The following is a 27,508-nucleotide window of genomic DNA, read 5'->3' as shown; positions in this document are numbered from 1 at the left end:
AGAAAAAAAAAAGATTTTTTTAGCTTTGAGAAACACGAAAGTGGTAATAAAGAGAGCCCTCCTCAACCCAAAATGTGAGCCAGGTGTGGCAACCCCCTCCTCCCAATTAACAAACCAACAGACAGAATTCTCTTAGTCTTTTGCCTCTTGATAACATGTTACTCTTTTGTTCTGTAAAGTGTGTGTGCTTGGGGTTCGAGGTGTGTGGGATTGACTTCTCTGCTTTGTTTTTTAAGATATTATATGTAAATGTAAAAAGTTATTTAAATATATATTTTAAAGAACCCTAACCGCCAACTTTTGCTGAAAAAAAAAAAAATCACTGCTGCAGTAATTGAACCACATCATGTGTAGATACTGTTGTCTCCCTGGAGGGAGCTCAGGCCTTTGAAAAGCTCAGGGCTACACCTGCCTTAGAAAATGAACCAGAAACTTGAAGTAAAGCTAGTTGATATGGGTACAAACTCTGAGGAACAATGCAATGCTGCCTCTTACTTTCTCGTGGTAAATCCCAACGTACAAAATGTCAGGCCTTCTCAGAAGCCGTGCCTCTCCAGCCTGCACCTTCAGGCAGCTGATGGGAACAGCTTGGGGTCGGGTGGAAGGTCTGCAGCACTGCGGAGCTGGGACAAGCCATTGCTACGTAAGCCCCAGGGTGACAGGGACGATTCTGCATAGTGTCCTCAGTCTGTCCCCTCTGGTCATCGTCCTAACTAGAAGGACAGAGTTTACAGTCCTGATTTTGGGCTTCCTGCCACTGGCTGCAGAGATGGCTCGACGACGGGGTGTGTGGGGAGAGACACCCTGGAGGAATGTACGTGGTTTTGCAGCCTTGGTGTCTGCCCCAGCTGGGGGAGAGGTGCGATGGAGGGCGCCCCGGAGCGGGCCTGTGCGCATGCGGTCCGAGTGCGCCCGGCCACACCCCCCGCCCCGGCTGCTTCCGGCGTTGGGCCGGTCGCCGGGACCCCATAGGGTCTGAGCTCCCTTTGAATGACAACGTTTCCCATCCCATTGCTTCAGGGTTGTTCAGCCCTCTGCCTCGTGGCTGAAATTGCTCATCTCGCCTGCAAATGTCTACTATCCTTTCTACCTAATGCACTATTCTGTATTGATTCTTCATGAGACAGAGTGAAAGAGACTATCAGATAGTTTAGACCCAAAGGGTAGGTTTTTGTATATTGTTCCAACCTTTTGTTGTTTGTTGTTGCTGTTGTTTTAAGAGGGAAGAAGAGTTTAAAAACCCAAACCATTTTTTAAAAGATGTTTCCATTTTAAAAGGGAGAATCTATTTAAAGCTATTTCAGATCAGGGATCGTTATCCTTTTTGTCCAATGTATTTCTTGTTATTAAAAAAGTTTTTTAGAGGAAAGCAATTACATTAGCCCTTGTGTTCGCTAAGTCTTCTGGTCACTTCTGTTAGCCCTTGTGTTCGCTAAGTCTTCTGGTCACTTCTGTTTATTCATTTATTCAGCTGGTGTTTCTTGTCATCTGAAATGCTCATTTGCTGAATAGGAGCCTTGAGTCCTGGCCCCCTGTAGGTGGGGAAACAGAGACCCACCGTGGGCTGCCAGGGGACTGTGACGGCTCTTCTCCAGTCAGGCCCAGGGGAAGGTCAGCCCAGGGTCCACATCTCACGTTTTGAATGAGAATCTTACTGAATCCCTTTTTCTTAAAAACCCCAGCCTGTGATGAGGAAATTTACTTACTTCCAGCCAATATTTGTCAGAAAGAAATTCCAGCATCAAATGATAGAGCTGTTTGCCATTAAGGAGCTCACTGTGGTGAGATTTGTCGTCCAGCCTCTGAGGTGCAGTCCCTTGGGGGCTGCCCCCACCCCCAGCACCGCCTGTGCCCAGCACACCTGTTGGCGAGGGTGTGCGAAATGCCTGAGCCCCATGAATGACACGTGATCTGGGCCGCCTTTATTCCTCGGGCCAGGAGTAGCAGCTGCTGAGGACAGCAGCTTGCATCTTGTGGTTTTAGGGAAGGGGTGGGGGGTATGGCTTCTAACGTGAACTACAAAAAGCAGCTTCTCATTGTTGAGATTTTGTTTGTTCGTTTGTGGCTTTGTGTTTGTTTGTTTTTAATACCTTTGAGTGCATATTATCTTCCTTGTCTGAAATCATACCCCCAAAGTGGCTTTCTTTAGCCCTGGCTGGAAAACCACTCCTCAGCAGCCTTAAGCAATAAATAGATGAGGAGAGCATGTGGCTTCAACTGGGCTTATTAAAATAAATGAGTCCAATTTTCATTTGAAAGTGCAGTAACTACAGATGGCCAAAAAAACCACATTTAATTTTCATAGTTTATAGGGTGGTAGAAACAGAAAAATGAAACTTTCAGACTTTAAACCTCAGCCGTTGTCTTAAATTTGTGTTGGGTCACCAGAGTATGGTGACCAACTATATCGCCTCACCATTCAAATCAAAAGAAATGTCTTCTTTGAAGTCATAAGACTCCAATAATGATGACAAGGACCTTTTCTCGGTGGCCTCTCAGTGGCATGTGGGAGTTATATAGCTATAGAAACTGGGAGCATCACATCTTCCATTGAGAGACACACGCGCACACACACACACACACGCAGGAATGTGACCGTTGGGCGTGGTGTCATGGCCCAGCCTTGGGTGTAGGACAGCCATGTAGACTGAAGAGTGCTAGAACCAGTTAAAAATGGGGGTTTGGGAGTTCTGGTCCACAGAGGTCCAAAGGTACCTCTTTGTAGTAGACACAGCCCCAGGATGCTGGCCTTCACTCTCCGTCTCTTTGCCTCTCCCTAACCCTAACCCTAACCCTAACCCTAACCCTAACCCACTCCATTTTATGACATGTCTACCACTCTGCTGTCCACCACTCACACCCTCCCTTATGTGCTGCTAGTTCCTACTCAAAGCTCATGCAGGACTAATGCTTTTTAAATGAGGTCTAAAAAATAATTACTAATCAAGAGTATTATTTTTTAAACAGAACTGCCTTTTTCTATTCTTTATATAAACTCTTATTGTGTTGGTCTAACAAGGCACTATTTTTAAATGTTTTTTAAAAAATTTCTCCCATAGCACTTAAAAGATATTTTGTAAAGACTTTGCTGTAAAGATTTTGTAATAAAGTGGTCTAAGGGCTCCTTCTCCAACATTACCATTAAAAAAAAATGTTTTAAAGGCTAGAAAACAACTTATGTATATTCTGTATATGTATAGCAGCACATTTCATTTATGGAAATATGTTCTCAGAATATTTATTTACTAATATATTTATCTTAAGCCATGTCTTATGTTGAGAGTGTGACGTTGGAATAATCATTGAAAATGACTAACATGAGGCCCTGTAAATACATGATAATTGCACACAGATTTTACATATTTGCCGACCAAAAATGATTTAAAACAAGTTGTAGTCTTCTATGGTTTTGTAACAAATTGTACAAATGACTGTAAAAAAAATACAATTTTATCAAGTACATGTTATATATTGTCATTGCTCTATTTGGTAAAGGTCTACAGATTCCACAAAGGAGAGGTCTGCGTGAAGCAGTACCTAATAACATCAGCTCACTCATGGGAGCATCTGTGTAATTTCCTCTCCTGTTAACACAGAGTTCAGGTTATTGGGGATCCAGGTGGTGTCTGGGAAAGCATCTGAGAGACAGCGTTTGAGATTATGTCCCTGAGGTGGCGATAGGTTTTCTGCTCAGCCCTATGGGGGGAATGGTGCTCAATCCCAGCAGTCCACTTTTCAAACATAGGGACTGTAAACTGGGTATAACCATCGACTTCATCTGCCAAGCCTTTTCCTATCTGGAAGACTGAGGCCCTCCAGGCCCTCTTTAAGGAATAGGGACTTGTAGGAAAAAAGCTTAAGCATCCAGCCTGGAAATGATCAAATCATGGAGGTGGAGGGGGGCCCTGAGTCTAATGTGAATCTCGTACCATCTGTCTTGTTTCCCGGGGAGGGTAGTCACTGATCTGTAAAGTACTCTGAGGTCGCGAGGAAGGTGCAAAGTGGTGTTTATTCTTCAGACATCTAGCAGAGAATACCCTAATCCTGTGAGCTCCTGTCCCTATTTCTCGCTCTTTAACTTGGGCCATTTCTTGGGAGCAGGCTCCTCGTGGACCTCTGGCCTCTTCCTGCCTGGCAGTGGGTCCTTCTGAGCACCTTCAGGGGTGGCAGCCTGGCTGCAAAGAGCCTCCCAGGGCTTTTTTCTGATGGCCTTGCCCAGCTCCAAACTGTACCGGATTCCACAGCATTGGCTCCACCACTGTGTGGTGCAGAGCCCGGTGGCCCTCTATGCGGAGGCCATGGATGGTTAATGCATCCTCCGACAACTGCTGTCTCTTCCTGGTTTCCGGAAGTGAGGCTCGGCCCTTCCAGGACACTGTCCCAATGTCCCGGGGTAGCACTTGGGTGGCAGCCCAAGTTCAGCATATCTGTTCAGCATATCTGCTCTCAGGATCTTGGCAGAGTGTTACTTTTTTCTCCTTTGAACTTTCTTTACGCTAGCCAGGAAGAAAGCAGAGAAGTCAAAGCTAAAACTTGAGAAGGGAGCTCAGGATAATTATCTGGGATTTGTGTCCCCACGTCTTGGTTACAGCCACAACCAACATTTGTCTAGCATGTTCTAGTTTACCGAATTCCTTCAGGGATACCGCTGCAAGCGTTTCCCCACAGCCCTGTAAGGTCAGCAGGAGACAGCTTTAAAGGCAAGGAAATTGGAATTGGTTTGCCCAAGGCCACACAGCCAGAAGGTGGACCACGGCTATCACCTACTGAGTGCCACCCAGGACCTTAAACATCTACTCTGTGCCAGGCTCTGCTCAAAAGCCCTTTGCATGCATTAACTCATTTCATCCTCATGAAACCCTGTGAGGGAAGGGCTGTTTCTCCACATCCTATAGACAAAAACCAAGGTAGAAAGAGACTGAGCCCACGGTCCCCCTCAATTACAGTCAGAGCTGGGATTTGAACACTGACCACCTAGCTCCAAGGTGCATTCTGAGCTCTGCTGGCCACCATGGACTAATGGAGCTGGACTCAGATCAGGCCTCTGGACGCCAAGTTCTCCATGTGGAAGATCATGGCCAGGTCTGTGGCTCAGCTCTGGGGTTCAAGCATGTGCATCTGAACCTTTCCCATCCTCATTTTCGCTTCACGTCAAGTTTCTTTTGTCTCCACTTCTGAAAGCCACTTTATCCTCCTCTCAAACTGAGCAAAGGAGAAATATGTAGGACCCCAGATCTGTCCTCTCTCCACTAAATCACACCCCCAGCCCCATCATGACCCCCCACAATCCTGTCTTTAACTTCAGGGTTTCCTTCTCTTGGCATGAAGCCCTAGCTTACCTTTCCCTCTCCCCACCCCATCACATTTTCTCCACCACCAGCCATCACCTACCTCGTTGATGCCTCCTGCAGGCCTCCTGTGCCTGGGTGAGCCTGGCCACTGCCCCACGGGCCACTTGCTCTTGGAACTGATGGAGTTTCTTATCCCACCCCACTGGGCGGCTTTCGTTGCTGAATCGTCCTTGGGCTTTAATCTCTTTGCAGATTTCGCATCTCCAAACTTGCATGGTACTGGGCAGCATTTCTCCTTCATTTGTTGCCTGAGCAACAGTTTAACCAGGGAGAAGGAACTGGCAGTTAATGGGTTCTTTACAACTTCCCAAGAAGAGGTGGTACCTGGTACGGGAGCATTGATGTTCTGCTTTGCACACTTTCTGGCTGTCCAGATGTTGGTGAGAGCTGGCGAGTCCACATAGCAGTCCTGAAGCCTGGTTGGTCAGTAAGATAGACTGTCAGAGTCCATAGGTGGGGTTGCTGGGATCTCGTCTCACAGAGATTGGATGCTAGAATATAAAAGGGAGAAAAGGAATAAAAAAGGCCAATTCTCAAGCAGAGACTAGAAGGTCTATTTTGGAGTTAAAGCATTAACATCTTTTTAGGCCATTCCTTCCACACAGCTCTTAGAAATCTTTCTGCACAACCTCTCTCCTGCTCACCAAAACCTTTTGTACCAAGTAGAGAAGCAGTAGAACTTCGCAAGGTCACAGTGATGGTCAGGTTCTCAAAGAACATAGCATGCTTGGGCTGGAAGTGGAGGGAGGGTCAGGTAGCATTTATAAGGAATTAAAGACCATTTCTATCCCCTGGAAAGCCAAGGGAACCCATGTCAGGAAAGGAATGGGAGATGGGATCACTCAAGCTTCCTATGGGAGCTGTAGCCACTCCTCAACTAGTCTGCAACCCAGAAATGACAGCAGGTAAAATCATGCCCAGCCCTGAAATCACTTTCTAACCAGACTGCCATGAGCCAAGAAAAGCTGCTAAGCAGGGAAATATACTCTTGGGTCTAAAAAGGCAAAAACGCAATGTATATGATGCTGGCCTCCATTTCTCGGGACCAGCCAAGAACAAGAGAACAATTTGGATAGATTAGAATCACACACTTAAAAGAGACCTGGCTTTCTAGGAAATGTCATCTATAATAAAATAAAATCACCTTACCATATTTCGGTTGCCTTAAATTTTATTTTAGTTAGCTTAGTAGGGGGAAGAAATATGTATTTTCTTTTCCCGTTTTCTCTTTTCTGCTTTGTTTTGTTCTGTTTTAATACTTCTATCACCTGTCTTTCTCTGCCTCAGTCATGTATGGGCAAATTGCTGTTTGTTTAGATTTTGGCTCTCATGCAGTTTTGAACCATTATCTCTAGTATTTGTGATGTCACTTTGGTTTGTGATGTGGGTGTGGGTAGGTGTTACATCATCAGATTTTTATAATTAAATTATGTTGGAAGAAGTTCTGTTTTCTTGTGCTTACAGCCTCAGGAACTTCTCAAGCCCTCATTTTCCCCAATATGGCGCGGGTGAATTTTGAAGGTTCTGACATTCTTAAGAAGCACACTTTTCATGCAATGTAGTCAAATATGCAGACCAGATTTGTGGATACAGGTAGCGAGATGCATCCTTACAGGTGCGAAAGGGCCCTTCTCCGTGCACATAAAGAAGGTACTGTTAAGTTCTCAGAATAGCTGCCAAGGTTAGGGACCAGAAATGAAATAACACGTTCCTGCAGCCCTGGGCACCTCTGCCCGCATGTCTCTCCCAGGGAGAATACATGGTTTCTGGAATGCGGTTTTATTTTACATCCCATGGCAAATGCAGTAATTAGAGCTGTTAGCGGTGTCAAGGGCTTGAAACAAGAACAAAGACGCCTCTTCCTGGGAACTCTTGGGCAATGCCTATCTCCTTATCAGGTGCCTGCCCTGTTGGTGGTTTTGATTTTTCATGTACAGAATGCCAAAGGAGGCTCCCTCTCCGGGGGGAGGAGAGCAAAATGGTGGAAAAACATAGTATGAGTCTGGCAGGAGTTCCTGGAATCACATGCGTTGCCTGTTTGATTTTTTTGTCCCTGGAGTGAATCAAAGTCGCAGGCAGACCGCACCACAGGCCGCCGTGGAACCACCACCAGGCCGTCGGCATCTGGACCCACAGACCTTTGGGAGGACAGTGGGGTCCATTCAGTGGTAAGCTCTGGCCTCACCTCCCAAGAGGTGGGTCAGTTTTAGAGCTGGGCGTTGGAAAGGGTTTGTCTTTGGGAAGGGTTTGCAGACATCTGGAGACCGGGTAGGCAGGCATCCTTTCAAAGCCAGTGAACCCTGGAGAAGTGCCACCAGGCTCTGGGGCTACGGTCTGCCTTTACTCCACATGGCAGGGACAGAAGGGCAAGAATGGTACATGGAGCTGATCTTCTGCTTTCCTTCTCTCCTTCCCCATCTTGAGGTTGGCTTTCCCACACCACCTCTTTCCAGACATTCAAATGTATTTACCTTCCTAGGCCTTTGACTCAGGGAGCACTCAGTATCTCCTTCTAGCACAGAGCTGTTCACACAGATGGCAGCTGATACAGACTCTTCAGGTTCTAACCAATTCTACCTTCTCTCCCTTCTGTGTAACTCCCTTCCATTGATCCTGCCCTAGTAGTAAGCCTCACGTTCCTTAGAAATAACTCAGGGTAATTTGGCCTGTGCTATTTCTCCTATTTCAGTAAAATCTGTGTTGATTGAATGCTCACTGTAGTCCAAACATGGTTCCAGACAACACTTTACCAACATCATCTCACCAAATGCTACTGACAGTCTTCTGCATGAGTTTGGGTGCTGCTGCCATCCCTACTTTATAGATGAAGAAACTGAAGGTCAGGGACTTCTCTGGTGGTCCAGTGGTAGAGAATCTGTCTTCCAATGCAGGGGACGTGGGTTCAATCCCTGGTTGGGGAACTAAGGTCCCACATGCTGCAGGGCAACTAAGCCTGCATGCCACAACTACTGAGCTCTTGTGCCTCAACTAGAGAGCCCGAATGCTGCAAACTACAGAGCCCACGTGCTCTGGAGCCCACGTGCCACAACTAGAGAGAGAAAACCCACACACCACAACTAGAGAGAAGCCCATACCATATCGCAACCAAGAGCCTGCATGCTGCAACTTAGACCCGACACAGCCATAAATAAATACATAAATAAACAAATTAATTAAAATTTTTTTAAAAAGAAAAGAAACTAAAGGTCCAGTTGCTCAAGGACCATGCCTCAGGCCCAAAAGCTAGTAACCAACAAAGGCTGGACTCAACCCAACCAGGGTCTCTAACCCCTTTGCTCTTACCCACTCAGAGCTACGCTATGACACTTTGCCTTGCATCTGGTTGGCCCATCCATGTGCCACACCTGGGCACGGACCACATCAAGTCCTATTGATGGATCCCAGATCCATTTCTCAATGGGCAAGTGAATTCACATCTCTGAGCCTTACTTTCCTCATATGTGAAATGCGGATAGTAGGAGTGCCTATCCCAGGATCACTATGAGGACGAAATGGGACAACGCATGTGAAGCACTTGGCATGTCTCCTGGCAGAGAGTAAGAGCTCAGTAAATAAAGTTCTAATTAATGTTGGTTTTTTTTTTTTTTTTTTTTTTTTTTTTTTTTTTTTTTTTTGGCTGTGCTGTGAGGCATGCAGGACCTTAGTTCTTGAACCAAAGATTGAACCCACGCCCCCTGTGGTGGAAGCACGGAGTCTTAAACACTGGACCACCAGGGAAGTCCCTAATGTTATTAATATTATGGCCAATTCACTCATCTGACCCCTTCTTGAGCCTCTGTTGCTCATGGTCTGAGTGACTTAACCTAACATTTTATAGGAACTTCATCCCAGGTCCTTAGTTGTGTGCCATCTGGTTTATGAGGCCAAGCAATGAGCCTCTTTTTTTTTTTTAATTGAGGTATAGTTTTTCAGATTCTTTTCTACTATAGGTTAATACAAGATATTGAATATAGTTCCCTGTGCCATGCAGTAAATCTTTGTCAAGCAATCAGCCTCTTGAAACAGGGGATGATTCTGATCTGACTTGGGTATCATGACATTTCTTTTCCCATGATCCATCTTCACTAAACATTTGTCAGATTCATCAACCTTACAGAGGTGATGTATCTACAGGAGCTACATTTCCCCCTGGTTTTAGAAGTTGTCCCGAATATCCCTGCTTTGTTAGATGGAAAGGGAAGCGGGTACCTAAGGATACACTAAGGAAAGTAATTAGTCTTTAATAGAGGTTGTTGTTCTGTTGAAGGTTGTTCAGAAGTATAAAGTCAGGATGGAAAGACTCTATTTGATCCAGGGTCCTGAAACCATGGCAAGGGTTTCCATTGTTGGTGCCAACACTCGATCCAGAGACCTTGGGGCTGAGGTCGTAGGGCTTCCATGTTGCTGAAAGTCCTGTTCCTGAGTTTGGTTCGCCAATGAACCTTTTTCACTCTGCTGAGATCAGTCTAAATAACCTTTATTTTCCACCCATCCTTTGGAGCTGTTCTTCCTGACATATCTAAACCACCGCTTCTATCTGGAAACACATCTGCCTTTCTCTGATGCTTACCCAGTCTCTGCTCAATGTATTTTTAGCTCTGATAATCTTTCTTCTTTCTTTTTCTCCTCTACTACCACTCTTCTCTTTAATTTCTCTGAGCTCCTGTTCTCTTTCCGGAGGGTCAGTGAATAAAGAGGAAATTGAGCCGGGCTTCCCTGGTGGAGCAGTGGTTAAGAATCCGCCTACCAATGCAGGGAACACGGGTTCGAGCCCCGGTCAGGGAAGATCCCTCATGCTGCAAAGCAACTAAGCCCGTGTGCCACAACTACTGAGCCTGTGCTCTAGAGCCGGCGAGCCACAACTACCGAGTCCACGCGCCACAGCTACTGAAGTCTGCACGCCTGGAGCCCGTGCTCTGCAAGGAGAGAAGCCACCGTGATGAGAAACCCGCACACTCACTGAAGAGCAGCCCCGCTCTCCACAACTAGAGAAAACCTGCATGCAGCAGTAAAGACCCAATGCAGCCAAAAATTAAAAAAAAAAAAAGTTTTAAAAAAGAGAGGAAATTGAGCCAATTTATATGAATTCTCATCGTCCTCCTTCATGCCCCACCCCCAAATTCTAGTGGAATTTAGTTGTTTTTAATTTCCTCAGAAGATGTTTTTATTTTAACACCCAAGCAAGTAAACTTCCACACCCATATGGGAACACGTCTGAGGTTTGTTATGTAGAAGTTTTAGGAGAGAAGAGAAAAACTTTGGATGAGAGAACTTGAAAAGATTCCTGAACCATGATGCAAACTCGGAGGACCAGTGATTTAGACCACATGTGCTGAATACACACCTATCACGGACCAAGTATGTGAAATGATGTATCCTGCCCATCCTGCCGCCTCTTCTCACCTGGCTCTGAGTTCTCAGATGTGGCCACCTGGATTCCCCACAGACACTGCTAACTTGTTATGTTCAAAACCAAATTCTTTTTCTCCCTTCACCCCCATCAGAACAGACTAACTACTGCTTCTCTTGAATTTTCCATCACTAGTTGCCTGACCCAGAACCTGGAAAACAGGATCAGTGCTGAGCCTGAGGCTAAAGGAAAATCAGGAATCTAGGTCCTGTTTTTATTTAAAGTTTTGAGATTCTGTTCATCATTAATTTTTTGACATTCATTTAGAGTTTTTAAAGATATTGCATTAAAACACTGTCCATTAAATATATTTAAAAATTGATTAAATATTTGTCTTGAGTACTGAGTTTTGGGGGGCCTCCTTAAATCTTGTGCCTGAGGCCAATGCCTCACTTGCCTCACCCTAATCCCAGCCCTGGACCACTCAGTAGGCATTGGTTGCTAGAACCCCATAAAGATAAGAAGGCAATTCACCACGGTGATGAGGAGTAGGGTCCTGAAGTCCCACTGCCTGGGTTCATAGCCCAGCTCCACCACTAGGCAACCTTTGAGCAAGCCATTTAACCTCTCTGTATGAGGGGGCTCGTAAGAGTGCCTCCCTCATAGGGCTACCGTCACATGAGAAATGTGATGACAAACATTGCACACTGCTGAAAGCTTAGTAAAATCCTCAGTAAAGGTTTGCTATTCTTGTTATTATAATCAGACTCCTCATCCAGTGCTCTCTCCACAACATGACTGCCCTTTGAGCAGAAATCACCCCAGCTGGAGTTTCAAAGATACCAGGATCGCCCAAACTCCACCAGCTGAGATCTCTCAGCTTCTTGGCAAATCCTGCTGCCCTCAAGAGGAATCCAAGGGCCTGACTGCAGAGCCGGCAGACAGACAGACAGACACCAATATCTTCCTGGAGGCCCAGGGGCTACAGTCAATGCCCTCACTCTTTCCATGAAATAAAGCTGCTTAAGGACTGAGGCATGTGAAGTATTGAAATGAATATCTCAGGCAGCTCCTTGCCAGGGCCAGGGACCACATAACTGAGCAAAGACCTTGAGCCATTACGTGCCCTGACCTAGACCTGCTCGGTTGTATTTTTAGCCTCTGTGTGCTGTTTCCATCACCTGTGCTGGGCTTTACGCTGGAAAAGAGGGGAGGGAGGGCTGGGGACAGCTAGAGAGATGTTTCTCATGGCAGTCAGTGGGGGCAGGAGCTTGCACACTATTTCTGAGCTCTGTTGTACAAGCCAGCTTTCATGGGCTTGCAACATTTCAGGGGTGTGTGTAGTTAATGACACAGGCCCCCGAGCTTAGAAGGACCTCAGGCTTGGTTTAATGCTCTGTTGTCACCATCTTGAAATTCTTAAAAATTTTGAACAACGGGCCCCACATTTTCATTCATTTTTCACTGTAGCCCATTCTGGTTACAAAAGGCCAAGAGAGCAGAATAAAGGAAGGGGGCTGGTACCCAGTCAACAGGAGTGCCTTTCTGCAGGGCAGTAAGACAGATGGGAGCTACTACCATGAGGCATAAATCCTCAGACTTGGCCAAATAAACCTGATTTCGAACCCACCCCCCATCTGCCTCTTCTTACTTCCTCCTCTGAAACTAGGATGAGATATGAAAGGACCTTGTAAACTGTAGACAGCTGTGTCCCGCTTTGCTAAAACCTTTCCCGGCACTCTATTTAAAACAGTCCACAGAGTACCCTCTGTCAGTATCATCATTTTCTTGTTTTTGTAGTACTGTTTGCTCTCTGAAATTCACATTATTTTCCTGTTGGTCGACTGGCCTCTCCCCTCCGTTTGAGTGTCAGATCTAGGAGTGTAAGTTCTTGTCTTGCGGGTGCTCTTGACAGGCTCCTCACTGAATATTTGTTGAATGGAGGGGGAATCACGCTTACTGAGTACTTGCTTTGTGCTGATGGTTTTACCTGCATCTCCCCATTTTATTCTCCTTCTAGGACCTCCTGCCTGGGAGGGTGCAAGTTAAGAGTTGAAGCATTCCCAGGTTATGTTGGAGGAGGTGATTTTGGAGGTGGGGAAGGGCCCAAAATGGTGCAGGAGAAGGTAAGCAAGAGTGGGAGACACCAGGTGGGATGTGGAGGGCATCCCCCTGCTCCAATAAGGAGCCAGAGGATTCTCGACCTTGGTAATGACCCAGGGAAAACTGTGATTGAACAAGCATACTCTTGCCGTGGTACTGGGTCGTGTGGGTGGTGTGATGGAGCCAAGAAGCCTCCTGGGAGTAGTTGCGCCTTTGGGGCCCAGCTCTGGGAGCAGCTGGGATGGGGGGATGGTTGGGGGCGAGGTAGCGGGTCTTGGGACCGGGCGAGGGGAATGGCAAGGGGGCGAAGGGGCCGGTGCACCTAAGACGGGCAGGGGACAGCCCAGCCCCAATCAGGGCGCGGCGAGTCAGCACAGGAGGGCTGAGGTTTCCGCCGCCGCGCCGGGCACAGGCCCGCACTTGCAAGTCTGGGACCAGGGACTTAAAAGCGCCCGGCACACTGCCCGGACCTGCCCCGCGGGGCGTCACCGCGGCGGTTTAGGCTGGAGCCGAAGGAAAATCTCTGCCTCGGGGAGTGCGGGGGAGGAGAGAGGCCCACCACAGACCCCGGGGGCGAGCACGGAAGACCTTGTGGGGGAGTGAGGCCACGCTGGGCCGAGAGTTTAAGCGAGCCACGCGCTCTCTGCGTCCCGGGATCGCGGTTTCTAAGAAAGCACCATTGCCCCACCCACTTCTGGATTTTCTTGGTATCGGGCGGTTTACTTGCATCTATCTAATCTAATCTAATCTTGTGAAGACTTAAAAAAAAATATTCTCTTTACTGCATTTATTATTATTATTTTGCGGTACGGGGGCTTCTCACTGCTGTGGCCTCACCCGTTGTGGAGCACAGGCTCCGCACGCGCAGGCTCCGCGGCCGTGGCTCATGTGCCCAGCCGCTTCGCGGCATGTGGGATCTTCCCGGACCGGGGCACGAACCCGTGTCCCCTGCATCGGCAGGCGGACTCAACCACTGCGCCACCAGGGAAGCCCAAGACCTTTTAATATTCCTATTTTGCAGATGACAAAGAGCAGGAAACTTGTCCCAGCTGACAAAAAATGTGCGATAGGATTCGGAACCGGGGCTCAGTATGCTGCCTCTTTTGTGGCTGCAAAAGTTGGGATGGTGAAAGGAACTCAACATTTTCTAAGCTCCTACTGTGTGTGTGTAAAAGTTTCCATGCATTGTCTCATTTGGTACAACCTCTTTGGGAGTAATTGCTGTCAACGTCCCCATTTTAACAGATAAGGAAATTGAAGTAAGAGACCTATTTTTCTTTTAAATTCGCCCAAGATTTTACAGGTGATCAAGTGGGATATGAACCCGGACAGGCTGACTCCAGAGCACCCTTTTTTAAACCGCTGTGATGAGCCAAGCAGGGAAAAGCGGTTTGCAAACTGCTGTTCTATTACGGCTGCGGCTGAGCCCGCGTGTGGGTCACGACCCGAGTGAGAGTGGAGCAGGCGTCACTGGGAGCCTGGCCCGGTCCAGCCGGGTCAAACCTCCGCTTGTGGACTCGGAGGCTGTGCCCCAGGCCACGCCCCTCACCTGCTGGCCCCGCCTCTCGAACCGACCAAGAAAGTGGTCCGCGGGTGGGCGGGCCCAGGTGCAGAGGGATGTGGGCGGGGCCTGGAGCGTGAGTGGCAGGCGCGGGCGGGGCGAGGCGGGCGTGCGCAGTCGGCTCCGCCCCTCGGGCCTCGCGGCGGAGCCTGGCGGGCCGCAGGCTGCAGGGGCGGTGGCGGCGCTGGGGAGGGCGGGCCGGGGCGGGGCGGCCGGGCGGCCGGGGAGGGGCCACGCTCGAGCCTAGCGTCCCGCTCCCATGGCCGCCCCCGGCTCCCTGCGTTGCCCCTTCTCCCCCGGGCCGCGCCCCGGGGCCCCGCACTGACGGCCCATGGCGCCGCCCGCCGCCCGCCTCGCCCTGCTCTCCGCCGCCGCGCTCACGCTGGCTGCCCGGCCCGCGCCCAGCCCCGGCCTCAGCCCCAGACCCGGTGAGTGAGCGACCCCCCCCCCCGACCCCTCGCTCTGCTTGTCCTGCGCGGAGCCCGCCCGGGGGGCCCAGCTCCCTCGCCCCTGCCTTCTGGGACTCCTTCTCCAGCCCCTCAGCGACGCCCCTCAGACGGGGCGGCCCCTCTCCTCAGGACTTGGGACTCCCCCAGACCCCTCAGCTACGCCCTCGGCCGGCGCCCTGTCTGCCTCAGTACAACCCAGACCCTTTGGCCAGGCTCCTCAGCGACGTGCCCCCGGCCGGGAATGTCTCCTCTGTCTCAGGACCCGGCACCTCCAGCTCAAGTCCCTCAGCAACTCCCCCCCGGGCCGGGACGCTCCCCCACCCCGCCTTAAGACGCTGCCCCCCCTCCCCAAGCCCCTCAGCGACATCCCGGGCCAGGATCCCCTCCGCAAGCCCCACAACAACGCCCCCAGTCCCCCCTCCCACCCACGCCCGCGAACCCTGCGTCTGCCCGCTCACGAGCGGGTGCGGAGGCGACAGGAGCGGGCGCCCAGCCCCTCTGCCTGGTCCCGGCTGCACCCGCTTGCCCAACACTAATATCTGAGTACAAGTCGAGAAGAGTAAAGTTGACCTGCCCGCCCTGCTAGAGGTAGACCTGGGTCCGGAGACGACCGGCTCTACCCAGCCAGAACGTTCCCTCCCTAGCCATCCCCCACCCCACCGGGGCCGCTTTGAACTTCCCCGTGACTCGGTGCAGGTCCAGCGTGGAGAGGGGAAGAAAATAAGGGGTGATGGGAAACTCCCCTACAGAGCTTAGGGTGCTTATCCTGAGAGTGCAGTGCAGAGCACTCGTTTCCCCAGTAGGCCCCCACTTTAAACAGGGTAACCCGCTCCCCAGGCCAAGGTCAAGGCCAGGTCTTCCCCAAGTGGGGCCCTAGACCAGGATGGAAGCTGGGACTTTGCTTAGCTTGCCCGCACACCCTTCCTTGTAACAGAACTCTCCAAGTTGAAGAGCAGGCAAGGGGGCGTTGTCTGGCCCAGGTACATTTGTCCGCAAGTTGTTCAGGTGTTGAGAGTTCGGCATTAATGGAAGGGACGGCAAAAGTGCATTACCAGGTTTGCTGAAGTAAGAACACCGGCCTCTGGGTTCTCCACCCAAAGTCCCAGACTGTGATGTTGGAGAGACAGGATTTTGCTGATGAAAGAAAACTCCAAGTTGCTTTGTTTACTTACCAGCTTGGATTTGTGATAAAGATAAGGATTTAGTGTTGTCACTTACTATGTGACTTTGGGTTGTACCTTCAGCTCTCTGAGCCTCAGTTTCCTCATCTGTGAAGGAGGGATGATGATAACTCCCTTGCAGGGTGTTGTGAAGATTAAATGATGTACTGCAGGTAACACACCCACATATAGCAGGCAGTCACTAAACGTATTTAATACTTCTTTTTATAGTGCTTTACGGTTCACCAAGTGCTGGACACCTCCTTTGCCCTGGGAATGCTATGAGCTTCCAGTCTGATTAATCCCTGATAAAGGCAAAGCTTGGCTTTAGAGTGGTAGAAGGGGGCTCTCCAAGTGCTATAAACCTTAGGCTCAGGAAGTGGTTTCTGAGTGATCAGTGGCCTTCTAGGGGACAACTACAAAAACTTGTGCAGAAGTTTGATCACTTCTACTGTTTGCTGTATGTGGGGAATGAAGGAGGGACTTTCTGAGAGCCAGGATATGTCAACATAACTGTAACCTAGTAACCCCTTAGCTCCACTTTGCCATATGTGTGGTCAGGATTTAATGTTCTCTATGGAGAGAGAGGTATGGGTGGAAATAAACTGTTTCCTCTCCGGGAAAGGGCAGAGTAATAGCTCTGAAAAGTGTTCAGTGAGCCAGCTGTGTGCTTATGCTTGTTGGAAGGTGGGACCCTCTCCTCAGGCACCTTTGCTTTGCTTGGAAGGGTCAAATGCAGCAGCTCTTATGTAGTTTGAACCTCAAACCTTGGTGTGTGCTTTTATTGGAGTCTGGGGTAGGGACAAATAAATAACCATTGTGAAATGATTTATGATAAGTGGCCCATGTTCCCAATTCAGTGAGCCTCACCAGCTTTTTTCCCTCCCATCCTAGTACATCAGTGCCTTTGTGACGTCTCCTCTTTGGTTCCAGAGGCAGTTTTAGGGAGGTACCACATGGTCTTCAGCATCACATCCTGTCTAGAGCCTACCCACTAGTTTTTAAAAATCGTTTCCAATAAAAAACACGTTTTACTCTGAGGATATGCCAAACTTGACATTTCATATTTTTGATACTGTAATTTTCTCTAAAATTTTGTGGATGGAAAAAATTATTTCAATACTTATATTCTGCATAATTTTGTAATATTTAAATTACTGGTGGTTTGCATTTTTGAATGCTGACTTTATAAAAAGTTAGCTCATTCCCTATCAGTGCTACTTCTAATTACAGTGTGTAGCCAACCCCAGATGACCTCCCTTCTCTTCATTCTTTGAGATTCTCCCCCTTCCTTCACAACTGATAAGGAGGAAGGTAGAGGTTAGTGGTGGAATCTAGACTCCCTTTTCAAGGAGGAAGGCAGCCAGGGCCGTGGGCTGATGGGCTTTCTGAAGTGAACTCCCATCTGGAATTTACTGACCTGCAGGGGACAGCCAAGAGGTAGGAAGAGCAGAGAAGACTGCATGGACTTCAGCTCTGAGTTTTCCGCCTAAGGCATGTACCTGCTTGGGTGTTTCACCACATTTAGGGGCTTTCGGGTGTGTGTCAACAGAGTGTCTCAACTCTGGTTATGTTTGCTGTGAACAGCCTTTTATGCTCATTCTCCTCCAGCTCTTGTAGAATTTGTCCCATTAGACAGCAGTGTGTCTTGCCATAAAACCTATGAGTTCAGTTAACAGTGAGAGCTTCATACTGTACAGGACCTTATCCCTCTTGGGGAGTCCATTAATGTTGTATGGAATTACCTGTATACAACCCAGGGGCTGAGATGAGTGAAGGGGACTAACGTGCATACCAGTTACTTTTATGTATTTTAAGAAACAGGAAACTGTCAAAACTGACCTGGCATCAAAGAACTCTGATCTTTTTGTGAAAATTTTTGGCCCCTCGACAAAGCTGTTTAAGTGTTTGAGATATGCAGTGAGACCTTTTATAAATCTTAGAGCAAAAAGAAGTTCAATTTAGGCTCCCTGCTAATAAACAGCAAGTTGGTACACTTAATATAGATATTATTGATACACTTACTTATGATTTAGCATATTGGATCAAAAGCAATAAATGATGAAGGTAAAATATATTGCTTTAAATTGCTTCACAATATACAGATTAGGAATTTTGGGTGATGGGCAATATACCATCTTTAGTTTAGAATTTTTTAGCCTATAATGCCATCTTAGGCTGTAGGTCAGGTAGGTGTGAGCAAACATTTTTTGTAAAGGGCTAGACAGTAAATAATTTGGGCTTTGTGAGCCATGTACTGTCTGTTGCAGTACAACAGCTGCAGAATCTCAAAGAATGAAGAGAAGGGAGGTCATGTTTGTAGAGCAAAGCAGCCGTAGACAAACTGAATGGATAGGTGTGGCTGTCTTCCAAGAAAACTTACATGGACACCAATATTTGAATTTCATGTGATTTTTTTAACAGTTTTAAAAAAATTTTATTTATTTTTGGCTGTGTTGGGTCTTCGTTGTACATGCGGGCGTTCTCTATTTGCAGTGAGTGGGAGCAACTCTTTGTTGTGGTGCGCGGGCTTCTCATTGCGGTGGCTTCTCTAATTGCGGAGCATGGGCTGTAGGCATGCGGGCTTCAGTAGTTGTGGCACGTGGGCTCAGTAGTTGTGGCTTGCAGGCTCTAGAGTACAGACTCAGTAGTTGTGGCACACGGACTTAGTTGCTCTGTGGCATGTGGGATCTTCCCGGACCAGAGCTCGAACCCGTGTCCCCTGCATTGGCAGGTGGATTCTTAACCACCAGGGAAGTCTAATGTGATTTTTATATGTCACAAAGTACTATTCCTTTGGTTGTTTTCAACCGTTTAAAAGTTTAAAAAGCATTTTTAGCTCATGGGCCATACAAAAACAGGCAGTGGGCCAGAGCTGACCTGCAGGCTGGACTTGACCAAGTCCTGCTCTAGGTCCATATGTGTTGATTTTTTTCCAGTGTTCACTGGTCTGGAAAAGTGACAAGGAGGCTTGCTGAATGAACCTTTTACCTTTTACTATAAACTAACTTTAAGAGACATGGGAGAAATGGTTAAAAAGGTAAATTTTGTGTTAGGTATATTTTACCACAATTTAAAAAAAAACATCGAGGGGGGGAAATTTCATACACATACATTTGGATCTTTAATAAGACTTTAAAAAATAATTTAAAAAGTAATTCAGTATGGTTCAGTGTGCACTACATAAAGAAAATATAGCCTTCCTCGGAACCAGCCCATTGTTTGTTCAGCTATGCAGATGTTGCTTGGATCAAACTGTTGAGAGATTTGTTTCTCAGAGGAAAGCCCAGGCAGCAGGTGGCACCAGCCCTGAGACATTTAAAAAAAAAAAAAAAAAAAACAGGAGAAAAAAAAGAAGAAAACAAACTTCTATCACTTTCCTAAACAGTTGAATGGTTCTATTGTCATTTTTAAAGGGGCCTTTAAAAAACAACAGTGTGCTTAGCATGGATAATTATTTTGTTTTAATTAAAACATTTAAAAAAAAACAAAGTGAAACACTCAAACATAGTTTGTACTGTGGAACAGTTAATGTGAAACACTTGGGAGAGGCCATAAATTTGGATCTGTAATTTTTTCTTAGTTTTTGCCTCCTGAATAAGGATAATAGAGGAGGAAGTGAATGTGTTCCTTAGCAAACTACCTATGCAGGTTTTGAGGTGAGGTCTCCTCAAGCCCCCTTTTGTCACCTGGCAGGTTAGTTTCTGGCTGGCTTACAGTGAATGGGTGAGAACGGTGACTGACATTCTCCCACATTCATTTTGACCTTGAGTATCCAGGTGGAACCCGGAAGCATTAGTCTAACAGAGGAGACTGAGGTCACTCTGTTTTTTCCCCCTCTCCGTTGTCTTCAGTGTCATTCTCTCAAGACGGCAGTGCTTCTTCCCCAGACGTCACCTCTGGGACATTATCCTGGATTCGGATTAAACAGGGAAAGGAAAGAGGCCGTTGTAGAAACATGAGAAGGGTGTCCATACTCCTCAAAAATAGCCACTCCACAGAAACCTGCCTTCTCGTTCTCTAAAGAAATTCCTTTCATCCCCCTTTTAATCCTCTTTCTAGGTAAACACCTCCCTCTCCTGGACTCGCAACAGTTTGAAGAGGAATGAGGTTGGGGCTAGGAAGTACTTTACAGACAAAAGATTTGAGGCCACCTCACACGCAAGCCTGCCTCTCCCTCCTGCAGTTATGAGAGGGTACTTAATAACCGTACCCTGTCAGGGCTGCCCCTCTGCTGGGCCCAGCTTCTAGTTTTCTTGCCACTGATTTAATCCCTGGCAAGTAGCCAAAGCATTAAACTTTTATTGTTCAATTTACCACGAGGGCGGGGCCCTGCTTCTAGTGGGCTGAGGAGGCTTCCAAACCCCAGTGTCACACCACATTAGCAACTTCAGACTTTGAGGGCTGGATTTCTTTCAGTTTGGTTAGATTCTTGGTTAGAACCAGAGCAGTATATTCTCACTCAAAGTTTGAAAGCTCGGAAATAATAAAAACAGCATAGGCAACTTTTAAAGATGATACAAAACAGTTGTGGCATTGACTTATAGGACTAACCGTAAACAGAGTTAGAGTTTATATCTTTTAAGCAGAAATGTTAAATGGCTGTCCATGTTCCTTGGTGTCCTAAAGTTGGATGAAAACATGGCGACCAAGTAGTTCTAGAACAGTAGGGATTGTTAACCAGTGTCATCACAGTATGTAAATTACTTGCTGCTGTTAAATCTATAAAAATTCATCTTCAAAGAAAATTATTGGGCTGGTAAAAATATTTTTAATAATGACCACAGAAGCCATATTTGTTTTTCTTTGATGTTCTTCCAAAGACTTCTTCTGGTTTTAATCAGATTGTTCCCACATAAAATACGATGGAAATCTACAATAATAAAATCCCTATTCCTATGTCTATGGGGAAATAAACAGGATGGGGACTGTCCTTTTAAGGGGCTTTCCCCTTCCTTTTCCCCAGACTCAAAGCCTCTATTACTGGTGGGTGTTTTGGCATCAGTTAAGGGCCTTCAATCCTTCCCTCCCTCCATGTTTTGCTCTTTCATTAAAGTGTTTCTGTTGTCTAATTATATCCTTTCAATCAAATTAGAGACTGCAGCATCTGGTGAGGGCCGTAACTGCTGCCATCTGCACCTCGTATATACAGGCCTTTTCAGCTGAGAATCACTCAACTTCCAAATGGCAGGAAGAGATTTGGAAAAAGTTTAGTTGGAAGGGAGGTTAACTTAAAAGGAACATCTTCAAAGGCTGGGTTCGATGCCCTGCTTGCTGTGATGTGTGCACTGCCATGCAGAGCTTCATCGGCTTGGCTCACCAAAGATTCTTTAGTGCTTCTGGCAGATGAAGGGTTTCTGATTGTCTTAGCTGAAATGACTAGTCCTCTCATCCTTGTTAAGGGCTTGAGGCAGCCCTGGGGCTAGCTGAAAATTTCTCCCTTGAGAAGAATCTTTTGTTGTATGACCACTGGTTGGTTAATGGATATGACACTTTCTGTTTATTTGACCATTTCTTCTAATTCAGTGGTTTCAACTAGAGGAGATATTTTGCCCCCAAGGTACACATGGCAATATCTAGAGACATTTTTGCTTGTCACAACTCACTGTGCGATGGGGAGGGGTGTGCTACTGGCATCTAGCAGGTGGAGAGGCTAGGGATGCTGCTTACGATCCTGGAATGCACAGGACAGCAGCCCCCTTCCCCCGCCAGAATTATCTAACCTGAAACGACAGTAGTGCTGAGGTTGAGAAACCGTGTCCTAATTATATTATTCTTTTATCCTTCCCTTCACTGTGGCCTCAGAGTAGGCAACTCTGATGAACATCTTTTTTCACTCTTAAGAAAATAGATTCTTCATTGTCCATATCTAAACTCCTTAAGCATTTCTGTGAACAGTGTTTCAGAAATCGTAATGGAGTAAGGTCTGTGGGTCACCGTATGTTTCTACTCTCTCTAGAGTAAGAGTGCCAGATTAAATACAGGACACTCAATTAAATTTGAATTTCAGATAAACAGTAATTTTTTGTGTTTGTCTCATGCAATATTTGGGAATACTTATCTTTAAAAATCATTCGTTGTTTATCTGAAATTCAAATTTAACTGGGCATTCTGTACTTTCATTTGCTAAATCTGACAACCCTACTCTAGATTCATGAAACATTATGTGAAACTTTAAACCTTTGACTAGCAAATCAGTCTGTTGGCCACCATCTGCCCTTATTGTTCTGGGTGACTAGAGGTGACAGCAACGTCTGTTCTTGTTTGTAAGTCAGTGCTACACTGAGACTTTCCTTCTGCCTCAAGCTGTCTCCATGGCCAGAACTTCTGAAACTTGTCACTTGAGTCATATTTTTATCTTGGGACCAACTAACAAGCGCTTATCAAATGCCTACTGTATGCCCAGCATCTCCGACTAGGACTTGTGCCTGTACCAGTTCTTGGAAGACGACAACTTTGTTGCTTCGGGTTTTACTTTAAAGATGTGCTCTAGAGATATGCTGTCTACCTGGCAGTCAGCTAGCTCCCATTCAAGGACTGTTGTATTATTTGTCCATCCCACGTCAACCAAGGGAAGCTGAATAGCTCAGAGCCTGGCTTCCATGGAGCATTGGCTGCCCTCCAGGGCTCCATTATTGGGGAACTTTCTTGCCCTCTGAAATTAAAAATAGGGTACAGGCAATACTGATGAAAGTTGTCCAAAAGCTGGATTATATCAGTTTATTTTATCTCCTTTTTAGTCTGACTGAGAGCTTCAGACAGCGTGAAATAGTGTTGCTCAAGTGATGGTGAGGCAAGGTGTGGATTTGAGCCAGGTGTCTCCCATTGAAAGCAAACAATATTAACATGAGTATTCATTACAAAGGGGGTTGCTTATTCCCTATTACAAGTAGCTGTACCATGGATTCCATTTAAATAGCAGACTCCCCTGGTTTAAATAGCAAGCATTTGATCTTCAAATACTTGATTTATATAAGCTTTCCTGGAACTTCTCCCAGGTCACTGCTAGGTACGCCATGATAGCTAGCCTGGAAGCACAAATTGGTGAGGAAACCAGGGCACTCTGAACATGTCTGTCATTTGTTTTCCCCCTAGCCCTCCATACACCTGATTCCCTCGTTCAACAAAAGTTTGCCAGGCACATTCTGTGTGGTCTGTAGTTGCTGAGAATACAAAGATGAGTGAAGAAACTTATGGGCTAGTGCTTCTTGAGCAATTATAGGTCAAGCTGACCAAGTCTTAGAAGAGCTGGGGCAGCAGGTGCTATGGGACTTGTTTTAGAGCCTCTGGTTTCCATAGGAGTATAGTGCTATCTCCTGTAGACCCTGAACTTTCAAATAGTTCTCCATCTTTTGTCTTTTTTTTTCCTTTCAAGTTGATTTATAATGTACTAAGTTATTGTCCATCAGAGAACTGGACTTTGAGCTTTAAAACATCTTATTATGCTTTGCATTTCCTTATGTGAAAACTCTAGTGTGAAATTTTATTTCAAGATTGAAGAGGATATTTATAAATAAACATCTAAAGTAGATCCATTTATACTCAAACATTACACCGAGAGAGGTGCCATCACCACACCATGCTAGAATATGTTCTGTTGGTATTGGCAGTAAAGTCCATGGTTAATTAATGAAATGTTTTTCTTAGAGTTCTGCTGAGCTAGTGACTTCTGAGTGAGTCCATGCTTTCACTGAGGCTTGGCCTAATCTCTCTGTATATGTTACAGAGCTAGATGTTGATAGGTTAATGGTCATTCTTTCTTAAGAACTATCTCCTGGTCTTCAATTTGATGAGTGTACTTGTATATAATATCCTAAATGATGAATGTAAGTTCCTCAAGCACTACTGCATGTTCATGGTGACTCTTCCTGGCAAAAACACATGTCCTTCACAGTGACAGCCACGGCATGCTTTCCAGTGGGTCCTGCCTGGGTAGGAGTGGAGCATATTCAAGATGAGAGCCAGATGGGAAGAGTGGTACCCAAGCAGCACCACATTCTGGGCCTGCTCTGCCTCAAGAATTACCTATTTTTCCAATTTTTATATAACAAATAATAAGGACCCCTCTCTGAAGTGTTTTCGTGGGTCTTCTGAATTTAAACCTGTTGTCTGTTGCTTACGATATGTTCAGTTTTTCTTAAAATAGTCTTTTAATTAAGTATTTATCTGTTAATAGAGATGAATAAACTGGAGATTCAAATAGAAGACCTCAGGTCTTTCTTCCAAAAGTATGAATTCTTTTTTAAAAAAATAAATTTATTTATTTATTTTTGGCTGCATTGGGTCTTCGTTGTTGTGTGCGGGTCTTCTCCAGTTGTGGAGAGTGGGGGCTGCCCAGCAGTTGTGGCGCAGGGGCCCAGCCGCTCCGCAGCATGTGGGATCCTCCCGGGCCAGGGCTCGAATCTGTGTCCCCTGCACCGGCAGGCAGACCCTCAGCCACTGCGCCACCAGGGAAGTCCCAATGAATTCTTTAGTTAAAATAACTTTGAGAGGTATGGCCTTTTCTTCTGACATTGTTCCCATGAATGAAAAGGAAGATCTAAAAGATATTTAATGGAAAAGCTACTGATAAATAATTGCAGTGGGCTTCCCTGGTGGCTCCCTGGTTGAGAGTCTGCCTGCTGATGCAGGGGACACGGGTTCGTGCCCCGGTCTGGGAAGATCCCACATGCCGAGGAGCGGCTGGGCCCATGAGCCATGGCCGCTGAGCCTGTGTGTCCGGAGCCTGTGCTCCGCAACGGGAGAGGCCACAACAGTGAGAGGCCCGCGTACTGCAAAAAATAATAATAATAATAATAATTGCAGTGATTATTTTTGTGGTAATTCTATTTTGGGCAAAAGTACAAAAGTACTTTGTCCTCTGGTCATTTGAACTGTGAATACGTAGTCCAAGAACATGGTAGGTAAATGTCTGTCTTGATTTTAGATGACTGAATTTATGGCTGATTGAGTTGGTTTATCGTTCTTGAAAAGAAACTAAGGTAGATTAATTGTAAAAAAACATGTTAGTAAGTATTTTCAAGAGGTCCTTTCAAAAAATTTTGCTTTGGGCTTCCCTAGTGGCGCAGTGGTTGAGAGTCCGCCTGCCGATGCAGGGGACGCAGGTTCGTGCCCCGGGCCAGGAAGATCCCACATGCCCCAGAGCGGCTGGGCCCGTGAGCCATGGCCGCTGAGCCTGTGCATCCGGAGCCTGTGCTCCGCAACGGGAGAGACCACAACGGTGAGAGGCCCGCGTACTGCAAAAAAAAAAAAAAAAAATTTTGCTTTGGGAAATTTACAACATATTCAAAAATAAAAATGTAAGGAAGTCATGTGTATCCATCTCCCAGCTTCCACAATCATAAACCAAGGCCAAAGTATTTCATCTCTACCTCTTTCATCCCCCCAACTAGATTATTTCATAACAAATCTCAGATATCATATCATCTTATCTGTAAATATTTCAGTATGTATCCCTGAAGGATAAGAACTCTTTTCAAAAACATAGCAACAGAGACTTCCCTGGTGGTCCCCTGGGTAAGACTCAGTGCTTCCAACGCTGGGTGGGGGGTGCCTGGGTTTGATCTCTGCTTGGGGAACTAGATCCAGCATGCATGCTGCAAGTAAGAGTCCGCGTGCTACAACTAAGAAGTCCACACACCGCAGCTAAAAAAAAAAAGGATCCCACATGCTGCAGCAAAGATCCCACATGCCACAACTAAGATCTGGCGCAACCTAAATAAATGAATAAATATTTTAAAAAAACCAATCGTAGTAACAGTACCACTACCATTATCACAACTAAAATTTTAACAGTAATTTCTTAATATTGTCAAATATCCAGTCAGTAATCAGTTTTCAGATATCCCTGGTTGTCTCATCGGTGTTTTTACCGTTCAAACCAGGACCTAAGCCAGGTACAGTTAGGTGATGTGACTTTTGAGTCTCTATTAACCTAGAGGTTTCTCCTCTTTTTCTGTTTTTTTCTTGAAATTTATTTGTTGAAGATGTAGTTTCTTCTAAACAGAAAGAGTGCTTAAGTGCCTCTTCAGAAGGAGGGCCCACATGGAAGGTGAGTTATTTTTTTCCATAGAATTCTCACTTCCATTAGAGAAATGGGTAGAATTAGAGAATTTTAAGCCTGGTAGAGATTTTAGCCATCAATCCTTTCCTGTCACACTCCCTCAGACTTCTGAGCCTCAGTTCTATTTTGTTAGAATCTTGAAATTAGAGTTTAGAGTGAAGGGATATTGAGACTACGTGTCTCAAATCCCCTTGTTTCACCAGTGAAGAAATGGAGCCCCAAATCCAGGTGATTTCTTCAAACCCTTAGTGTCAGCTACTTGTCTGGTGTCATTCCCCCTTTCTTCCAGTGATTCTCAATATGTACCATGTGTATAGAAGGCCCCTCCCTCCTACCGTCTCTCTAAGTAATCTAGGTGATCTAGACTTGATCGCCTGCCTCCATGTAATCATGGGAATTTCTTACCTTAGGGAGCCATTGGCATTAAAGATGCAGAGTGTCTTCTCACAGGCTCAGCTGTGTTAGGATGGGAAAGTCTGGGAACCCCTGCCTTCCCAAGGCCACGTGCCTCTTTACCATGGGGTTCCACATAACTGAAATAAGCATTCCTGAAGTGCTTTTGAGTGTCTGAGGGCAGAAGGTGATTTTGCCAGGGACCATAGGCTTTGAAGACCTACCCATGAGTTCCCACTGGACACCAGTCTGTACTGGAAACCCAATAGAGCAGCAGGTGTGTTGTGCAAACATCTGACGACACTCTTGTATTGCCCTCTAAATATTAAAAGGAACTTTTTCCACCTAAGCCTTGTATTTCTATAATCTACCCACCTACCAACTTTTATAGATGTCTTTAAAAGAACAGATGTTCCCACTGGAAAATGTTTCTGCCTTCTTATTTTAAGATGCCATAATTTAATTTAATGCTTTTTGATTCATGTTGATTTCAAACTAGGCTAAAACCAGCCAGATTCTTCCAACATAGGATCAATGGAGATGCAGAGTGGTCCTACATGGAACAGAAAGTCAGCTTTGATGGATTAAAAACAGTGACTCTCACAAACATCATATAATAGAGATCTATCTAGTAATTAGCTACCAGAAAACCAGGAAAATTCAAGACTCAATATGAGAAAAACCTCAATAGTATGGTTTCAGGCAAACTGTAGTTAAGAATGACCTAGTTACAGAGCTTCATTGAGAACTTATTCTTCAACCTTATTAAATGTTATCAAGGAATAGAATGTCTTTTGCTTTCCTACCACCATCTCATATATGTCAAGTTTTAATTATTTTAAAACACATTGTTATAGTTTTAAACATGAACTTTTAAAACGCAGTGCACATGCAACCTGTCAGGAGTTAAATTGCCTAGTTCTCTTAACTTGGCATTTTCCTCACTTATAATAAGTACAGATATTGAATTATGTGATTTCAGTAGCATATATAAACAAAGATGTGTTTCATCCCATAGTTCAAATTTTGATTAAGAAAAACATGTACCTTTTTTTCTTTACTTTTTATCCACTGAATT

The 27,508-nt window shown here is 46.0% G+C and overlaps 2 protein-coding genes across 3 annotated transcripts in view; one reads left to right on the top strand and one right to left on the bottom strand.

Annotated features, from left to right (window-relative positions):
- Positions 1-4,060: 4,060 nt before the first annotated feature.
- Positions 4,061-8,162, bottom strand: C15H22orf31 (chromosome 15 C22orf31 homolog). The gene is given in 6 exon segments (XM_059039663.1): positions 4,061-4,232; positions 4,234-4,496; positions 5,392-5,772; positions 5,774-5,842; positions 7,438-7,489; positions 8,116-8,162. Coding segments are annotated over 6 exon segments (984 nt in total).
- A 6,409-nt stretch (positions 8,163-14,571) lies between these two features.
- KREMEN1 (kringle containing transmembrane protein 1) overlaps positions 14,572-27,508 on the top strand; it is a 65,911-nt gene continuing 52,974 nt past the window's right edge. The window contains exon 1 of one of the 2 annotated variants that reach the window (XM_059040232.2): positions 14,572-14,793. In XM_059040232.2, the coding sequence (XP_058896215.2) occupies positions 14,697-14,793 (97 nt within the window). In that variant the 5' untranslated portion in view covers positions 14,572-14,696. The remainder of the gene's footprint in view (positions 14,794-27,508) is intronic. The other variant, XM_067015422.1, reaches the window with a different exon arrangement.

This window comes from Kogia breviceps, chromosome 15, assembly GCF_026419965.1.
Source record: "Kogia breviceps isolate mKogBre1 chromosome 15, mKogBre1 haplotype 1, whole genome shotgun sequence".
Lineage (NCBI taxonomy): Eukaryota > Metazoa > Chordata > Mammalia > Artiodactyla > Physeteridae > Kogia > Kogia breviceps.
This window is presented reverse-complemented; position numbering and strand designations above follow the sequence as displayed.